At 38.6% G+C, this 17822-nt stretch overlaps 1 protein-coding gene across 3 annotated transcripts; it reads right to left on the reverse strand.

The window, feature by feature from the left end:
- Positions 1-226: 226 nt before the first annotated feature.
- LOC130555216 (transcription factor 21) lies at positions 227-17520 on the reverse strand. 3 transcript variants are annotated; one of them, XM_057335239.1, is made up of 7 exons: positions 17408-17520; positions 17144-17307; positions 16557-16910; positions 15361-16472; positions 10044-10184; positions 1930-2663; positions 227-796 (listed from the first exon to the last, which is right to left on the reverse strand). In XM_057335239.1, the coding sequence occupies exons 6-7, from the start codon at positions 2513-2515 to the stop codon at positions 759-761; spliced, it is 624 nt and encodes a 207-aa protein (XP_057191222.1). In that variant the 5' UTR covers positions 2516-2663; positions 10044-10184; positions 15361-16472; positions 16557-16910; positions 17144-17307; positions 17408-17520; the 3' UTR covers positions 227-758. The 3 variants fall into 3 exon arrangements, with proteins under 3 accessions (XP_057191222.1, XP_057191224.1, XP_057191223.1); XM_057335241.1 differs by lacking the exons at positions 15361-16472; positions 16557-16910; positions 17144-17307; positions 17408-17520 and adding an exon at positions 11165-12106; XM_057335240.1 differs by lacking the exons at positions 15361-16472; positions 16557-16910; positions 17144-17307; positions 17408-17520 and having other exon boundaries at positions 10044-10360.
- Positions 17521-17822: the final 302 nt, after the last annotated feature.

A 17822-nucleotide genomic window follows, 5' to 3' on the forward strand; every position in this document is an offset into this window, starting at 1 on the left:
TGTGCTCGTCTTGCATGCGTTCTCTTGCTTCTACAGCTTGAATATCCAACCCGGTCTCATGAATTGCATATAAATAACACGCTGTTGCATTATCGTGAAATGCGTATACGCCAAAGTTCGATTTTGCTTGCATATGATACGCCAATGTTCGCAAAGAGAAATGTACACACGCTTGCATTTGAACATGAAAATGTAGCCCTTGAACAATATACACTTTAAAACACGTTTTATTTTATTTCTTTCAAAACAGTAAAAAGGTCAGGAGTAATCTTTTTAAAATATGCATTAAATAAGCATACACTTCGATCACGCATACAACGTAAAAACAAATAAATTAAATGAGTTAGTCAAAGTTATACCTAAGTTTAACAGCGACATAAATAAAGGTTAAGTAAAACTTGAATGCGCGCCTGCCAGGCACTTTGCCAGTCTCCACCCTTTCGATTTGCTCTCAAGAGCGAAACACATGGAAAAAATCCGAGCTTTTGCCATTCTCTCATGGCGCACACAGGGACAAGTGCATGTCATTGTCCTGATGAGGCTTCATTCACCACACACAACAAGCGTCTGGATGAGCAAAAGACGGCCTGATTCTACAAGCCACAACAAATTAGAATATAAAAAGTGTCATGAGTGCCAGGAGAGCAAGACACGGTGAGAAGTCTGCAGATGCTGAAGAGCCGTGTGCCATGGTACCATTGAAGAGGAGCGTGAGAAAGACGAGAGCGCAGCATCTCTCCTCCAGCTTCAGAGCGCAGTTAATCCCACTTTATCCAAGAGAGCCGAGCTGTCAGATCTGGAGTTATACGACACAAAAGCAGAGCAAACATGAGTCTTTAGATACATTTTAATGACCGTTTAAGAAGTCGCTGGTTTAAGGCTAATAAAGGCACACTTATTCATTAAAACACTCCCCCTTGAGAAGAGGGAATCCTGGGACGTGGTTAACTTAAGTACAGCTCCCTTTCACCTCGGTGAAAATACTTGTGTCTTACAAAACGAAGTGTTTGAAAACGCGATCGGACAGCTGGGAAAAACCTGCACAGTAAATGTAAACAATAGGAACTGTTTATGTAAAACAACGCCTGTTTGAGCGACACAAGCCTTGTTGAGAATGTATTTGCTAGGTCCTCCTAATAACAACTCGTTTACCTCATATACCCCACAAACGATGCGAAGAAACTGTTTTACGCCACATTTTATTGTCCATTCCTGAACCTAAAAACCATGACTGAAATATTTTTACAAGTAAAATAATTTTCTGTCATGTATTTAAAAGGTGTGGTTACATTTACATTTTTTTAAATAAAGAAAATGGATCGAATGATGTATCGAATAAAGTGATTAAATATATATTGCATTATTCGGTTATACGATTTTTTAAAATCATTTTTGTCATTTAACGGAGGCTCTTTGCGAATGTCATTCCCAAGGTGTATCTCGATGAAATACACAAATAATTATGTTAATTCAATTCAGTTTTATTGATATAGCGCTTTTCACAAAGTTTCATTGTTTCAAAGCTTTACATCAAGAAAGACAAAAATAAACTAAAGTTAGTATTAATATTAAAATAACAAGGGTCCATATTAAAATTCAAATCAATCATTTATTTAGGTCTAAAAGTAAAATTGAGTTTTTCCAAATTCTAAAACAGTTAGAATCGTATTGCGACACTGGCCGTTGTACAAAAGGTCATATTTTCTTGCTATCACTGGAGCACAAGATGTTCATTCCTAAATTAATGTTGAGATAACATCAATCCTGCCAACTTCTTGTAGGCCACCACGGGTGCATGCTGTCATTAAAAGGGCATACTTTAAATTCTCACATTTGATCTTAAATTGTACTGATTTAACTAGTATGCATTATCACTTGTAACGAAAAAGTGTGTGTAAAGTGTACAGATATGACCGACTGTTATCTTACCACTTGTATTCCAGATTGCATTGGTGTGATTCTTATATCCATTTTTCATACATTCATCGACGTATGATTTGGGGTCACAGCCCGACATGAGGATTTCTCTGAGCAGGGCGATGTAAGCGATGGCCAGTCTTAACGTGTCTATTTTAGAGAGCCGTTTCTCGTAAGGAAACGTGGGCACGTGGCAGCGCAGTTCCTCAAATCCCGAGTTGATGCTGAGCATCCTCTTTCTCTCCCGGATGTTGGCGGCGTATCGCTGCACCTTGTACGGGTGATGAGACGTCAAGCGACGATGCTGCTGTCTGCGCTTGTTGATCTCGTGGGGCTCGTCCACCAAGGAGCTGTCCACTTCAGCACCGGCCTCCAACTGCGGCGACTGCGAGTCCAAATCCGCGAAGGTCAGCTGCGCCTCGGGGAACTCAGACTGACACCCGAAAGAGGACCAGGGCGACAACTGGCCGGTCATGGCGCCGCAGTCAAAAAGCAGCGTGTCCAGCTGGGTCTGGAATTGGAAGTTGGGGTCCATTTGGCCCCAGAAGGCAAAGTCTGTGGCAGCATCTTGGTCGAAATCAACAAACAGGTCCTCCATGTTAAGAAGTCACTAGAGCAATGAGCGTGTATAGAAGTTAGAGGACTCGGCTGTAACTGTCCGTAAAACTGGTCAGCCTTATATTTCTTTGCTTTGGAGTGCGTCCGGGGATTAAATAGCTCCGGGTCTCGCCGCAGGGTGCTTGTTTCTATTCAACAGGTTTGAAAAGGAGCTCATTAGGACGCGTGCCTCCTCCTAATGATTCTCTCATTGTCATTTGAAAAGCACTAAACAACATCAGTTGATGCTCAGAAAACGTGTCCAATCATAAAGTTATCTTAAGCCGTTTCCTATTCAGTTCAAGCAGCCTACTAATATTTACTGCTCTAACACTCAAGTATTTGCTTGCATTACATTGTGAGTTTAGGAACATATGGGTGGTCAAAGTTTAACCACCTGTCTCCCTCTTGGTCTTGCACAACACTAACGCATGAATTATCAAATCACGAAAAAAAACAATATCTTTGTTTTTCTAGAACTAAAGTTGTTTGAGAGCTGCCTGTGCGCCGCAAGTACTTCAGTCAGACATGTTGAATTTAGCCTATTTTCTCAGGGTCAAAGTTCAATGTGTCAAACCCATGATGATTTGGACATATATGTCAACCGCAGAATGTTAAAATTATTGCATGAAATGCATCGCGGGGCAATTACCCGATTTTTTACTCTTTTATTTTTTGTTGTTTGTTTTCACACGTTCACAGGTAATGCCACCTACATATCAATTATTATTATTATTTTATTAAAGCAAACCACTTTATTCTCTTTACTTTTTTTTAATTGAGCAAGCCCTATAGCTTATTAAAGGTAGGCTTTTATCTATTTAAAAATGGGACATATTTTCTTTTCTGTTTTTAATTTAAGTGCAAATCATATAACAAATATTTCGAACAAAAACGTAACACTTAAATTATTTTTAAAAGCAACAACAAATGCATTATTATTATTATTATTATTAACTGTATTTAACTTGTCTGTAATTGACATTGACCCTTCAGCATTCAGGAAAAATGACGGTGACCAGGTAGAAAGGTAGAAAGCCTTTTGAAAATCAAATTTCAATAATTACATATATTTATCATTTTCGTTTTATCTCATAAATAATTGAAAAGGCATACACATATTTTTCCTTATAGAAAAATTCATTATTTTTCATTATACAAAGCCTATAGTTTTCAGTATCTGTTTATCTTTTGAAAAGAAACGGTCCGTAATAGGCTACAGTCTTATAAAACATTGGATCAAATATTGGATGTAAAGTGGCTAGTGAAGAATGGCTAGTGAAGAATGGCTAGTGAAGAAAGGCTTGTCAGAACCTTCTGCTCTGCAGACAGCACACAGCCTTACGCTAAAGAATACTGCTGTCAAATGCAGAGACCCTGCACATCAGAACAATACACTCAACTACTTATTTATACTTGGAAAGACCATAGAGACCTTTAGAGAGCCTGTAAATCTACAAGCATTCGCACAAAATTGAAAATCTGTACTGATTTAATATACAGGATGATTAAGAGTCAGAGCACTTCCGCCAGGACTGGACGGAGAACCAAATGCACGAAACCATCTGCTTACCATTAGTTTCTGTTTTTTGAAGTCGTCTCATCGTTTTTTTCTTCTCAGTATATATATATATATATTATTTTAAATTAAATGCATAATCTGAAATGTTATTACTTTGTATTTTAAATTCACAACGAAAAGCGTAACTCACGATCAATCAAGCTACACATAAAACGACATAATCATCACGGTGCATATAACTGTCAAATATTATAAAACGAGTTTACTATAAAGTCTTGCATAAAAATATGAAATCCGTTAGGCGCACAACAACTAAAAGGCCTATTAAAGATCACTGAAAAGACAACTTTAAAAAATAGACACCACCATATAACGCTACAATGTTTCTACAGCTCATTTGGTATAAAGCATTGTGTGGAAAGCCAAGCGCAAAATTTAGCTTCGATTCCCAGGAAACACACATTTGATGGAACAATGAGCTTGAATGTACTGATATTCAAAAGCGTCTGACAGATGCATAAATGTATTTCACGAGTCCAGTCTACAACGGTAAACAAAAAGATTGTCTGGAACCCGAGACTCGACTGGAACGCGAAGACCCCCATCCCTATCCGGACTACAGGACTGGATAAAATGAGCCAAGGGTAAAGGTGCAGGGAAAGGTGTCCATCAAATCTATATGCACTGTAGTAAATGTTATTTTACTACATATACATATGCTATAGGCCTATTGAGTATGATTAGTTATTGTATTTGGGAACATTTATTGTTTAGAAATTATTATAAAGCGGCAACGTTACAGGCAACAAAAACAATAAAATAGATTAAAATACATGCACATATTGTAGATAAACTTAAAACCAAAACCCTTGCATCTTTTTTGAAACTGTCATTTTAGAGGCCCATCAAATCAGTATGCCCTACTTGTGCCATTGAATCCCATCAATTTTATTTTTGTATGTATAGTGAAAATATGCCATGATACATTAAGAATGCAGTCAGAGGTTGTGTTTGCGTTATTGTGTTTCATTACTTTACTCTTGTGTTGAAATAATGGTGTTCCACTGCAGTACCCCAAAAGGCAATCCTTTAAATCTGATAACACCGCTTCAATCACATGTCAGACATGCTCTGCTGTGTTTAAAGGGCATTATATAGTGATGTCTGGTGATCGTTCCACGCTGTTTACCTCTACACAATTTACTACAATTAGTTTTATCAAACCGGGTGGTTTAATGCGTTTGAACTCCGCTCAAGGGATAACCAAGGCCACAGTCAGCTTGGACTAGTGCAATGTTTTTGTTTAATCTTTACATTTACAGTTTTTGCATAGCTTGGCAAAGGTTGCAACATTATGCTATTCATAGCATGCTTTGTAAATATTTGAGATACAGTCATTTTAAAATCTCAGTTATCTCTCTTGCTAATAAGCCATACTGTTTGGATATTGCAGCAAATTAGACAGACCATTACAAGTTATTCTGAATTTGTCTACAAAGTTCTCTGGTCTGGTGAACATGTATGCCAGAGGTTTATAGAGTGGTGTTGTGCAAGAGTAAAATGCAAATGATTCTGTTATTTCAATCACTGTTGATTGTGGTGGGCGTACAGCGTCACGTCACGCCGGTCATCATTGTGTCCTTCCAAAATGGATTGTTGGGTTCCACATAGAATGACATCAATGTGTTGGTAATGCTCACAGATTCAACATGACTGCTCCAGGACATTACAGAATTGTGCCTAAACAGCCAGGAAGAAAGGAAACTGAAGGAAATTGTGCAGATTGAATTTGTGAAGGCATCCTTGAAGTCAGTTTGTGCATTTTAAACATAAGGCCTTAAGAATAAAATAGTTTTTAAATGAACAGTTAACCCAAAAATGAACAATGTTCCTTTAAGAGCATATGAAAATAAATTCAGTCTAGTGAGTTCAAACTCTATGGGACGGTTTCCCGGACAGGGTTTAAGCCTAGTCCAAGACTAACTTCAATGTTAGAGGTGTCTTAATCGAAAACAACTTGCACTGACAAATCTTGAAATATATAAATGTGATTGTTTTGTCTCAAAATGCTCACCAGTAATGTTTTTTTGTAAAGTATGTTTTTAAAAACTAATTAAATATCCTAATTTAACCAAGGCCTAGTCCTGGTTTAAGATAATCCCTGTCCGGGAAACCACCCCTTTGTGTTTTCATTTAGTACTGTTTGCTTTTTAAATTGCATTTGTTAGAGAATCCGGTATAAGAATTTAATTCATTCTGTCTCATCGTCTCGGATCGCATTAGCAATGTTAACTAGTTGATTGTCCAAGTCATTTGTTTGTGCTACATGTGTGTGTTTGGACGGCTGGATCAGTGCCTCGTTCTGCGCAAATAAACAAAATGTCTAAACAATCAGAGCACCCAACACCCCCCCCCCACATTCCAGGTGCGCATTTCAGTCTGTAATTGGGTTCAGAGTGAGAGAAGAAACCAGAAGTGTGTAGAGCGAGCCTTCATATCCAAAGCATCAAGGGAGGCCTGTGGGACTTTTGGTAAATGCACAAAAACCTAACTAAGAAACTGCTTTGATGTAACAGTCAGAAATTTAAAAATTTTCAATACATACAGTAATGAATGCAATTCATAGACATCAAAAACGATCTGTAAATAAAATAATTTTAGACAGACATAGTGCTCTAGCGTCAAAAACAGAAACAGGTGTCCATCAACACAACCACTTCTTTCACTGTAGACAGAGCCAGAGATTATTTTTGGAGCAATGTACTGTTGCACTGCATGCATCCAGCATACATTCACACAATTCTCTCCGTCTCGTCTTTTTTTTGTTAAATGCCTGTAAATCAGAAATGAATTGGACACCAATGATAAAACAATAATACCAATGTGGGAGAAACCTGTACAACTATCTTCTGGAAACACGAAAGAAGATATTTTGAGAAATATAAACAAAAATATTGTTTAGTTACCAGCATTCTTTAAAATATCTTCTTTGGTGTTCTGCAGAAGAATAGTCATACAGGTTTGCAATAACATGAGGGTGAATAAATGATGCAAAGATTTCCACTTTTAGGTGAGCTATACCTATTATTGTAACGTGGTAAAGGGAATAGACATTCATTTTCATGCCTGTGACTCCAAAACTTCTCTCATTAAAACTATGGGACTCTTTTCCGGCCTTTTCCCTCACTCAGCTCTGTCTGGAAAAAGCATCAGGCTCATAAAATGTTCTTGGATAAACAGTCCTCCTGTGCGCTGGACAAGGACAGCAGAGATGGCAAAGCGTCTGTCACCGCCTTAACAATCCACATTTCAATCTGACAACCTTTCGGGTATTCACTTTTTTCCAAAACCTAGCGAGTTGCCTGCGTAGACAGCATTTAAAGTCATCACATTAACCCTAAACTCGTTTTTATAGTATTCTCTACCTAAATTTACTTCCTTTTAAATGTATTCATTTGAATTTTATCCAAAGAGACGACAAATAAGTAAACATCATAAGCCAATTCCTCTCCGTGTCTCTTTATCTCTCGCCCCTCTCTCTAATTGTTCCAGCAGATCTCCAATTCTTGCAAGCCGAGCTGCTGAATGTCCTCACGGTTCAGGGGGTCAAAGCTCTCTGTTTCTTGAGTATGTGTCACTGAAGAAAGAAACTGATGAGATATTGAGCTCTGTGACCCTGTGCTAAAGAGCTGAGATGCTGTTGACAGTTCATATGTGAATGGTTAGATACCTCTATTTTTATCACTCAAAAGGATAAAGACCAAAGGGGTTCTGGCCACAGGTGCAGCCAATGCTCTGGTTGGATCTCCAGCAGTCCTGGGGTCTCAGAGGTCACCGGATTTAATAATAAAGGGAACGTGTTGTGGCTATAAAGACTGTGCTGAGTTTTTGTTTCTGATTTAAAAAAGGCTGTCTGTGGTGCCATTTGCAGCTTTCTGGGAAGACAAAGAAAAAGTGAAAAGCGAGCGAACATAAGTGAGAAACGAAAATGTATGTTTTTTGCCAACTATAGCGCAAACGTAAGTGCATTGCATTATGTATTGCACTTTGGTACGTTTCAAAAAGCAATGACATGTGAAATCAAATTTATGTATCAGTTCTTAGAATTTATCCAAGTGGACAAATGATGCTTGGCAGGCGTGTAAAAGCCACAAAAGATGACAGCAAAATAATTCTACCTCATTCCCAGAGCCTTATTGACCGATTCACTAGAAGTAACATTAATAAGATGACTAAGACCACGAAGAACTGCTTATTTGATCCCAAACACAGTGATTAAATGACTCATTTCAGTGTTTAAAATGTTTGCTTCTTTCTCAAGAATAATCTTTGAATGAGTAAAACCCTGAATGAGTCATTCAGCTACGTATGGTAAATCATGGCTTGAAAGCGGCCATTATTATTATCTGTTATTTGTTTTAAGTATTAAAACATAAGCAAAAGTTTGGGGCACTAAAACATACTGTTTCCTTCAAAATATTGATAAATGATACACCATAAAATGTAGGTCTGTTGGGCATTTATTTAGACAATGCACTTTTTTATTTGTATGTTTATTTGCAATTTATTTGTTTCATTTTATATATAAATTAAAAGTTTATAAAATAGTCATATAAAACTATGCAAGATAAAGTGACTTTAGGCAAGATCATTCAATGAGTAATAAAACAAATCAAACCCCCGGGGTTAACTTTAAAAACTCTAAAGTTAGAGTTATGTACCTATCAGTTGAGATTTACAAAATCGTTTTGGATGAGTTTTCTAAAGTCAAAAGAGGACATGGGATCATTCATTTAAAAGCCTTCTCATGATGTATTCCAATACACAGATGCCAACTATTGCATTTAGAAATAGCATGTCTTAAATTAGTTTGCTGAATGTAAGGTCAGCCTTTATTTTTAGATATTTTTAGTCACCTACTCCCTACTTAATGAAAAAAGAACAAGAACCATAGCATTTAAACAAACAAATACATTGTAAGAACACACCTGTTGTTGCACATTTTTTTCTATAGGCCTAGAAACAATGTCCTTAAACCATATCTATACTGAAGACGATTCCTAAAGCATTTCGTGAATGGTAATGAACAATTCAGCTCAAAGGAAAAGAAGCCACTCTATTTAATGTGCGCCAAGCTGACATCTGAGAGCAATTTGGAGGTCTGCATGGTTTCAGTGGAAAGGATAACTGGAGGAAGTGGCAGATCTTAGAGTGGGGTCTAGAGCACACAAGGAACCATGCCAACGTGTTTACACTCGCATGCCTAAGATATGGCATTTGCATCAAGGGTACAGTAAAGCAAAAACTAACAAACATCAGCGACTTGGAGTGTAAGCTTCAGTTAGTTGCGGTCAAAACAAATTGCACACAGGGGGAAAATGGGTTTAGCTGTGCAACTTTTAAGTTAAAGGATGATATGACAGGGTTAAAACGAATAATATAGTTTGTTTTAGATGTAATGAAATGTGTCTACACGATTTAAGGTTCAAAAACGCTGTATTTTCCACATACCGTGCATGTTTGTATCTCCTCTTTGCACCGCATCTCTGAAACACGCAGATTTTTAACAAAGCTCATCGCTCTGAAAGCGAGGTGAGCTATGATTGGCCAGTTAACCAGTGCGTAGTGATTGGTCGAATACTGCAAGCGTGTGACGGAAATGTAACGCCTCTTACCATATTTGGAACATCGGGTTCCAAAGCAATTGTACTGACAGGTAAACCCATCTTACATTTGGGCGGTCTTAGTCAAATCATACCACGAACTGACGTAGATTTGTGGGGGTGTGGTTACACGAGGTGTTTCAGACAGGTCTGGGTGAGCATTCGCTTTTAGATAGAAAGCATCTGTTGTTCCGATACTTTCATTTTTGCAATTTTACGTGTCTAATACATGCATGGGCAACTTATAACACCCCAAAGACACAGAAAAACACGTATTCGCGCCATATGACCCCTTTAAAGGAAAAGTTCATCTCAAAATCAAAATTGTGTTATTTTTTACTCACCCACATGACGTTTTAAGACCTCCCAGCGTCTTCGGAACACAAATAAATATATTTAGGTGACATCCGAGAGATTTCCAGGCCTCCTCATAGACATCATGGTTATACTTGTTGTCAAGGTCCAGAAAGACACCTTTAAGTTTTCTTTTGGGCAAAAAGAAATGAGATTTAAAACTAATATGTCTAACTATAATTTAAACAGTGTCATCTCAACTAAAATTATAAGGCAAACATTTTGAGCAAAAGAGGTTTTCATGTCATGCATGCATATTGTATTTGCACACTGCAATTTGTACATTCAAATTGGCTTTACAAGTCATTTAAACTTACTATATTTAATTTTCAAGAGTGGTGAGTTGCTGTAACAAAAACAATATTATAAAAAAGACGAAATAGCTTAACTTATTTAGAGTTTAAGTTATGTAAAAATGTTATATAATAAGTTGAAATTACTTGTAAAGCCTGTTTGAGGGTACTTAAAAAATTATACTTTTTTTTACAGTGCATGTACAAAACATATCAAATATGCAATTATTATTTAAATACCACACAGCTAATGCCACTCTACCCAAAACAATATACTATATAAATTAAACTAAATAAAATACATCATCATCATATACTCATTAAAAATGGCGTATGTGCCCTCAATGGTAAACCAGACTAAATTTGCCTTGTCATATGCATCCTTGTTAAGGTAGTAATTTTGCTTCAAATGTGGCAGTCACCACACAGACATTTTTTTTCTGCTAGACCAAAACTAAGATAAGTCTCTAAAAGAAGCTAAACAACCATAATTACTCATCACTGCAACCCTCAAAGTCCAGACAAAGGTCATGTTTATTGTGGTAACGCTTTCATTTAACTTTGTGAGGGGTTGTTGTGTGACCAAATACAAGCATGACAAAAAAAAGCTTCCCTAAATTTCGTTTCAAGGCAAATTGGCGCTGCGTCAGTAATGTTATGTTCGAACTTCAGGTAACTTTCTGCCCTCACCAATATGGCGACATTATTGACAGATGCGCCACGCATGTTAGCAGCTGCTAACTCAGAGTTGCACAGAATACTTTTTAGAATTTAACATATTTAATTCAATTTTACACATAAAACAAACAAAACAATACATGTCACTGTGTTCTTCCGTCTGAGGCTGATCATTAGCGACACAGTAGGCCTCTCTCTCTGAAGTGAGTCTCGCAGTCTGTGCCGAAAGGTGTTTCTTTTCCTGCTGCGTTTCAACTGTTGCCAACATTCTCAAGCTTTTATCCCAAGAGGTCAATTGAACGGGAACAAGTCAAACCAATAGATTATCAGAAACAGACCGCTAAAACTAAACATTAATCAAAAAGAGTGAGTCATCCCGTTTCATATGACGCTTCGGGTGCGAGCGCGTCCTCGACCTGCCGCGTGCTGTCGGAAGCGCGATTCCGGAGGATCTGCAGGTCTGGATCTTCAGGATTTGAATCGCGAAAAAAGCCATTTCCGTTCTGTCAAACAACATGAAGTCACCAGACAATCCTGCCAGCACACACCAAGACTGTTTGTACATCTGTGGGTGATTTTGCGTTGCATTACATTTTATATAGCCTAGTGTCGTCTTAGAAGTGTTCCTGCTCGAGCATTGTGTTAAATACTGATTACTAAATAAATAAAAATGTACAGCTTATGCACTGTAAATCACTTTGGATGAAGAATTTGGCAAATGCAAAAATGTAAATGTAAAAGCTGCATTCATTTCAGAGGAGATTGTAGGTTTGTGTGTTGGTGCGTGATGAGGTTTCATAATAAAATGCTCATCCTGTGCTGGCTGTAGACTCATCAGAGTCATGAGTTTTTCCACTGCATGACAAGCTCTGCTGACTGGTCGATGAAGAATGCATGTGGGTAACCTGCCATTTACTTTAATGGTCACAGTTATGTCAAGTCTATAATAATTACATTTTAAGAAAAGAGAAAGAAACAAACTCTTCAAAAGAAGCCACAGGAGCAAAGACTGTTGCCGAAATGACACTTTGAAAGTATTTGCAGTTAAATTACTTTAGAAGTGAGGACATACATGGACACAATAGACAAAAAACAATAACAAATGGACATTGATTTAAAATAATATTGCACTTTGCATCCTTACAAATTTTCTAAAATGTTCCCAGTACAAAATTGAAAATGATGAACTGCACTTTTGGGTATGATATGGATATTTTGAGTGGTGTAAGTTGATATGAATAATTTATAAAAAATACAAGATTTATATTAAATGTAGTAACTTCAACAGTTTTTAGGGCAGGGTTAAAAGAAAGCCTTCCTAAAGGAGCTTACGGAGAGATCTTGGCATCACACCGGCAGAGCATGCAGCAATGCCGCTTGGCAATGTATTGCTCTTTCGGGGGCTATGAAAAATAATTTCCTCCTGAAAGAGCAGAACGAGGGAAGACTCCTTGAACTGGACAGGGGGAATATGAGCCATGCTGAAAGAATGCACGCATGACTGTGACCGCCAAAATAAAATGTCAAAGACAGACAGCTATACTGCACGTGCATGCCATGAAATGTTTACTCAACCTTGATTAGAATAGGAATGCATTCCTCCACACCAACCGGAACAGAGATTCTGTGTTTTTTGAATGTCAAAGCATTAAAATGTCTGAACTATTGCATTATATATATAGGCTACTACAAATGGAAGAAAATGGATGTGAATGTTATAGGCAGATTTTGGGTCCTTCCTTACTTAGCATATGACTAGTTTTGTGTGCACTGTTATTTATATGTGTTTTGTGGTTTCTCTTATTAACTTTGGTGTCATGAACCTACCTAATAGCAGTGTGCATGTACACCTATGAGTCATAATAATAAAAGTAATATTTTGAAGTACACTATAATGCATACTATTAATAAATGTAATAAACACAACATCTTTAGGTTGTTTTTTTCTGGAGTCTTTTTGTTCAATAACTTCACTTTGGTTTTCCGTTTTGTATTAGAACATACAACTGTCACCCAAGACTAACAGTTTTTGATATGAAACATAAATTTCATACTATTATCTCTCTCTCTCTCTCTCTCTCTCTCTCTCTCTCTACACACACCACCTGAAATTGTAGTTTTAGATTCTTCTGGGAGCTTGGCTGCCCTCATCCATATACAGGAGAACATTAAAAGCATTGACCTCTGTCTGCCTTCCCCTTCCCCTAAACCTTTAGCAAACGTAACTCTCTCATCTCCTGGGCTGGTTTGAGGGCTATATTTCTAACCGAAATGATCTTGAATGGAAATATGTCTGTCTTCAGTAACAAACCTGCCTCTGACGGTAAGTGACTTTGACAGAGCAGAACTAAATGCCATGGCTGAGTTTACCAGTTATATTTTGTAATCTTGGAAAAAATATTCCACACTTTCAAAAAGAACTCATCATGCTCCCGGAAGGACAATGGTGTATCACCAGAGCATGACTTTGGGAAAAACCCACAGCAGAAAGTGGGATAGCAGATCTGAGATCAGATCAACATTGCGACCTGTTTAACCGACGAGGTGGGTTTGAGGCATCAGGACCCTGACCTGGTAGAAACCAACGCTCATTCTCAGAACCAGTATAACCACGCAACATTCCCAGACGCTCAAAGCCCTCATAATGTCACAGACTTCAAAGACGACTTAAAAGGTGTAGATATCTTTTCGACTGCAGGTCTTGCCAGGCTATTGAGAAAACAAGGCAATCTGGTTCATATTATTCGATAAGCATCCCATTTTCATAGGTATTTTAATAGCGGAGAACTATTTCTTTTCAAGGTTTGGATGTTAACTCCATACGGACCTAAAGGGGCCCCAGGCACAGTTTCCAAGGGGTCAGTGTAACTTTTATTATGTAACGACACCAAACCAGCAGGAAGTGTGATTGATGCTTCATGCCGCTGTGATGGCAAGATCAACTTATTCCATTTGATAACACTGCTGGTGTTCATTTCATCAGGGTTTCTTAAACCTCACACAACTTTCATAAATTCCCAACATCATTTAAAGCAACACTATGTAATTTTTCGACCTTAAAATAATGTCTCTAAAATGATTTCAGTGGCAGAACAACTCTTATCCGGACGAATTATACTGCCGTTGCTACCCGAGCAGCCTCCTAGTGACTAAAACCACACGTTTGTAAGTTTGGTGTTCAGGTCGGTACACCACCCGCCCATCCCCTGCCTGCGGAAGTGTGCGACCTGCTTTACGGCATACGTCACATATTTTACTCGTAGCCTGGGTAGAGTTAGCCAACAGCTAACTATAAGACAAAACGATCTAATATGCATGTCTCAAAACCAACGCCATGGCAGAGCCAGCAAAGAAACCAAAGAGGGTTTTGTCGGAGGAAGCGAAGAAAGCGAGAGAGTGATCGGAGCTTATTAGTTATTGGGCTGTGCTCAGGTTGTTTATTGTTAGTGCGCCAACGTTACTGGTTCACAATTTATAACCGTAAGGTAGCCGAGAGATAATGTAATGTTGCCGGTCTCAATAGCTAACGTAGAATGATGGTGCCTCCTCACGAATTTAGTGTAATGATTTTAAACGATGACTACCAAACCACAATAAATGTTTTATGATCAAAAGTTGCTGATTCCTTAGTTCATGCACGTAGATTATCGGTATCTATAGTTACCATGCTAGGCACTATTCCCATAGCGAGTTGAGTGTAAGTTAGCGATTGCACCTATTAAACAAAGCACAACGCCTTTTTCCATTTAAATTTATTGTCTTAAGTTGCAACACAGCAGTTGTGTGTGTGGTCTGTTCAAATAAAAATATGACAGCACTTGACAACAATTGCATTACAAATAAGGTCCATTTAAAAACGCAACGTTTGAAACTATTATTGGCCGACATCTGTTTAACTTTAAGTAACTGCCATATTGACATCTAAATCAAAACTCTTTCATGTTCACATAAATACACAATCAGATCTCTTCGAAAACTATACTTCAAAAACAGCTAAAAATGATATTGCCAGCACAGCATAATGATTTAAGAATCAATAATCACATGTCAAACATGTAAATCATTATTTATAATCATTAACATAAAACACGCTTTTCTGTCCATTTTTACTGGCCTTCTCTAACTGTGACACGCCTGGCTTTTCACTTTTACTTAGACACACAAAGCATCTTTCCTGTACACTGTGGCAACAGGTCAAAGTATCGCACACAGATCTGTCGTTCTCTGAAAGACACCACAAACCAAACATGTACCAGAGGGTTTTTGAGCCAAATCATAAGGCTTTGGATCATTTACAGACAACAGAGTTTGTTTGGCGGATGAGTTATTGACTTACCCCACGGGTACGGCCTTTGTGGTAACTGCGAAGACTTCAACGTTCTGGTCCGTGGAAACTGTCGCACACTGACTCCTTTGTATTTAGGAAAGATTCAAGAGCTTGGGAAATTAACTTGTGTGAGTTCTCAAGCAAGTTCTCAGACAAGCAAGACGACTTTGGGATATGTATTTCCCATTAGGCTTGTGTTTGTGTTAAACTGAGGATTTGATGATATATCGGCTTTTTAGGAGAACCTTAAGTTATTATGCGGTCTACATACAGAGACAAAAATAATCTAGATCTAATGCCAAATAAATATAGAGCAGTGTTCAATAAAAAAAAAGTATTCATTACTATTTTACATATCGCTGAAACCTTGTATCTCCATACTTGGGGATTTTTATTTTTTGTTATTTATTAGTCACCCTTTATGTTTGTCACTGGGTTTTGCAAACATCTAACCAATAAAAAGCATTAAACAGTGCTCGCCAACTTAACTTAATCATTTTCATTTCCTGAAAAACAGCGAATTTGGACATCCGAGGTTTCAGAAGGACAGCGATGATATGATTCATACAGTGCGAATTCGTCACAAATTCATGAAAAATAGTCTTGAATTGCCTAGCTTTGCTCATTGATTATTTGATCTGTTTGATCTTTACTTAGGCTTTGTTCTCCTTCGCAAAGAAAGCCTATTGTGAAACCCCGTCGATTGAATTTTAAACGACAGCATTTGCAAATCAACGAGCCCAGATGCATCACGCTGCAAATATGCGCTGCGTGCAAAGTGCAGCTCCGCTCCAGATTTACCCAGAATCCTCTGACTTCGCCCTGGTGCATGTCTCAGACAGCCAGGCAAAAAAAGACCCCACCCCTAAGTACGACGTATATCAGCTTGTGGCGGGATTCTGTCTGCTCAGCTGTGAGGCTAAATGAAGCCGCTTATGTCAGTCCCACGTGATCTCGTGCAGATGAGGAGAACACAGCTGCATGGAGGAATATCTCCACAACGCTCGCTCGGCCTCTGCGCACCAAATGTTCTGAAACCTCGAGAGTAATACCAGCTTCCTGGTGGCCTGCGCTTTGGTTTGATAAAAGTCTGTGCCAACATCTGCCTTCGAGACTTCCATCTATACATACACAAACACACACATGCGTAAACGCCCCCAATAAGCTGGATAAGAGTAATGAAAGCAGCACCAACACGCACTCACTCTGAAGGAAAATGCGTGGAAGCGCGAGGAGAGGCCTGCCAACAGCATCGCTCCATCAATCCAGCGCAGGCACGCGCTTGCCAGTGATCCGTTCCATGAGATATGTAGTCGGGATGTGGGATTTCTTTTCATTTTTTTCCTCTTTCTTATGAAAGACTCTTTAGCCAGAAGGAACGGATTTGCAGGCCTGCTTTGATCCCTCCTTCATGATTCCTTTATTTGCTTTAGCCACATCCCCTCTCTAAGCCGCACTTGGCGGAATGTGTTTTGAATTAGAGTTGGGGGGGACGGGCCGTGCGACATTCTCGCTCAGGCAATGCGGCGGACCGGGACGCAACCGATCACCGTGGTAGACTGATAAACGAACAAAGATAGAGACAAAGGTAATTGATTTAATCTGATGCTTTGACAGAGCTTACATACTGTACACATGTGAAAACTATACGTACTTTCAGCTCACACTGTAGATACTAATATATTCTTTTTGAGCAGGTGCATCTTAGCATACGATACAAAAATGACACAAAATAAGTATCAGAACAAAACAACACACCTGTACACACGTTTAATAATATTTTGATAGTTACTTGAGTTACTGTGTTCTGGTGATCATGGCTCTGTCTTCTGTAGGCTTCCATGAAGCTGTCATTCAATTCATGTCCCCGTTTGACACGTGAGGCCTATTTGTGCTCCGTCCCATCCGAGGAAGAGGTCTACCATCGTTCACAGCGAAGCGTGTATGCACTTGATACTGTAAACACAATCATTTCTCAACGGAAGTGACCCTCTGGTGGATACAGTACAGGCCTGAGAAGTAAATAAACATGCATGTATACAAAGAGTAAATAAACCTTAGTGAGAAAAGCACTGGCTGCCATCCATGCCGTTCGCGAAGGGTAAACCGAAGCACATCAACTTGAAGTTGGGACGGAGCCAAGGCCTCGGTCACTTGTCTTCGGTTTCCTCCACGTACACCAGGAGAGCAATGATGTTAGTAAAGAAACGCCACGTGACGGTGCTTTTATCATGACCCGCTGAGTCTTCTGGCTTTGATCAAGCTGTGCTTTATGATCCTGTCAAACACAAGTGTATGCCACATTCTCCAGTGACTAAAAATGCAAGAGTGATCTTGGCTCTTGTGCTGTAGGCAAAGCAAATAAATGCCGCTGGCAGGGTGTAAATAAAAGCTTAAGTAGGTTCTAGGCGGAGTGTCTGAAACGTTCTGTGCTCAGAGGAACACAAACAGTGGAAACAGTTAAACAAATC

This window comes from Triplophysa rosa, linkage group LG6 (assembly GCF_024868665.1).
Source record: "Triplophysa rosa linkage group LG6, Trosa_1v2, whole genome shotgun sequence".
NCBI lineage: Eukaryota > Metazoa > Chordata > Actinopteri > Cypriniformes > Nemacheilidae > Triplophysa > Triplophysa rosa.

What these genes read in the sequence shown, in the direction of transcription:
- LOC130555216 (XM_057335239.1), bottom strand. Translation starts at nt 2,515, where the DNA reads ATGGAGGACCTGTTTGTTGATTTCGACCAAGATGCTGCCACAGACTTT. An exon ending in TGCAATCTGGAATACAAGTG is followed by an intron (nt 797 to 1,929) that starts GTAAGATAACAG and finishes GTATAACTCCAG; the next exon opens with ATCTGACAGCTCGGCTCTCT.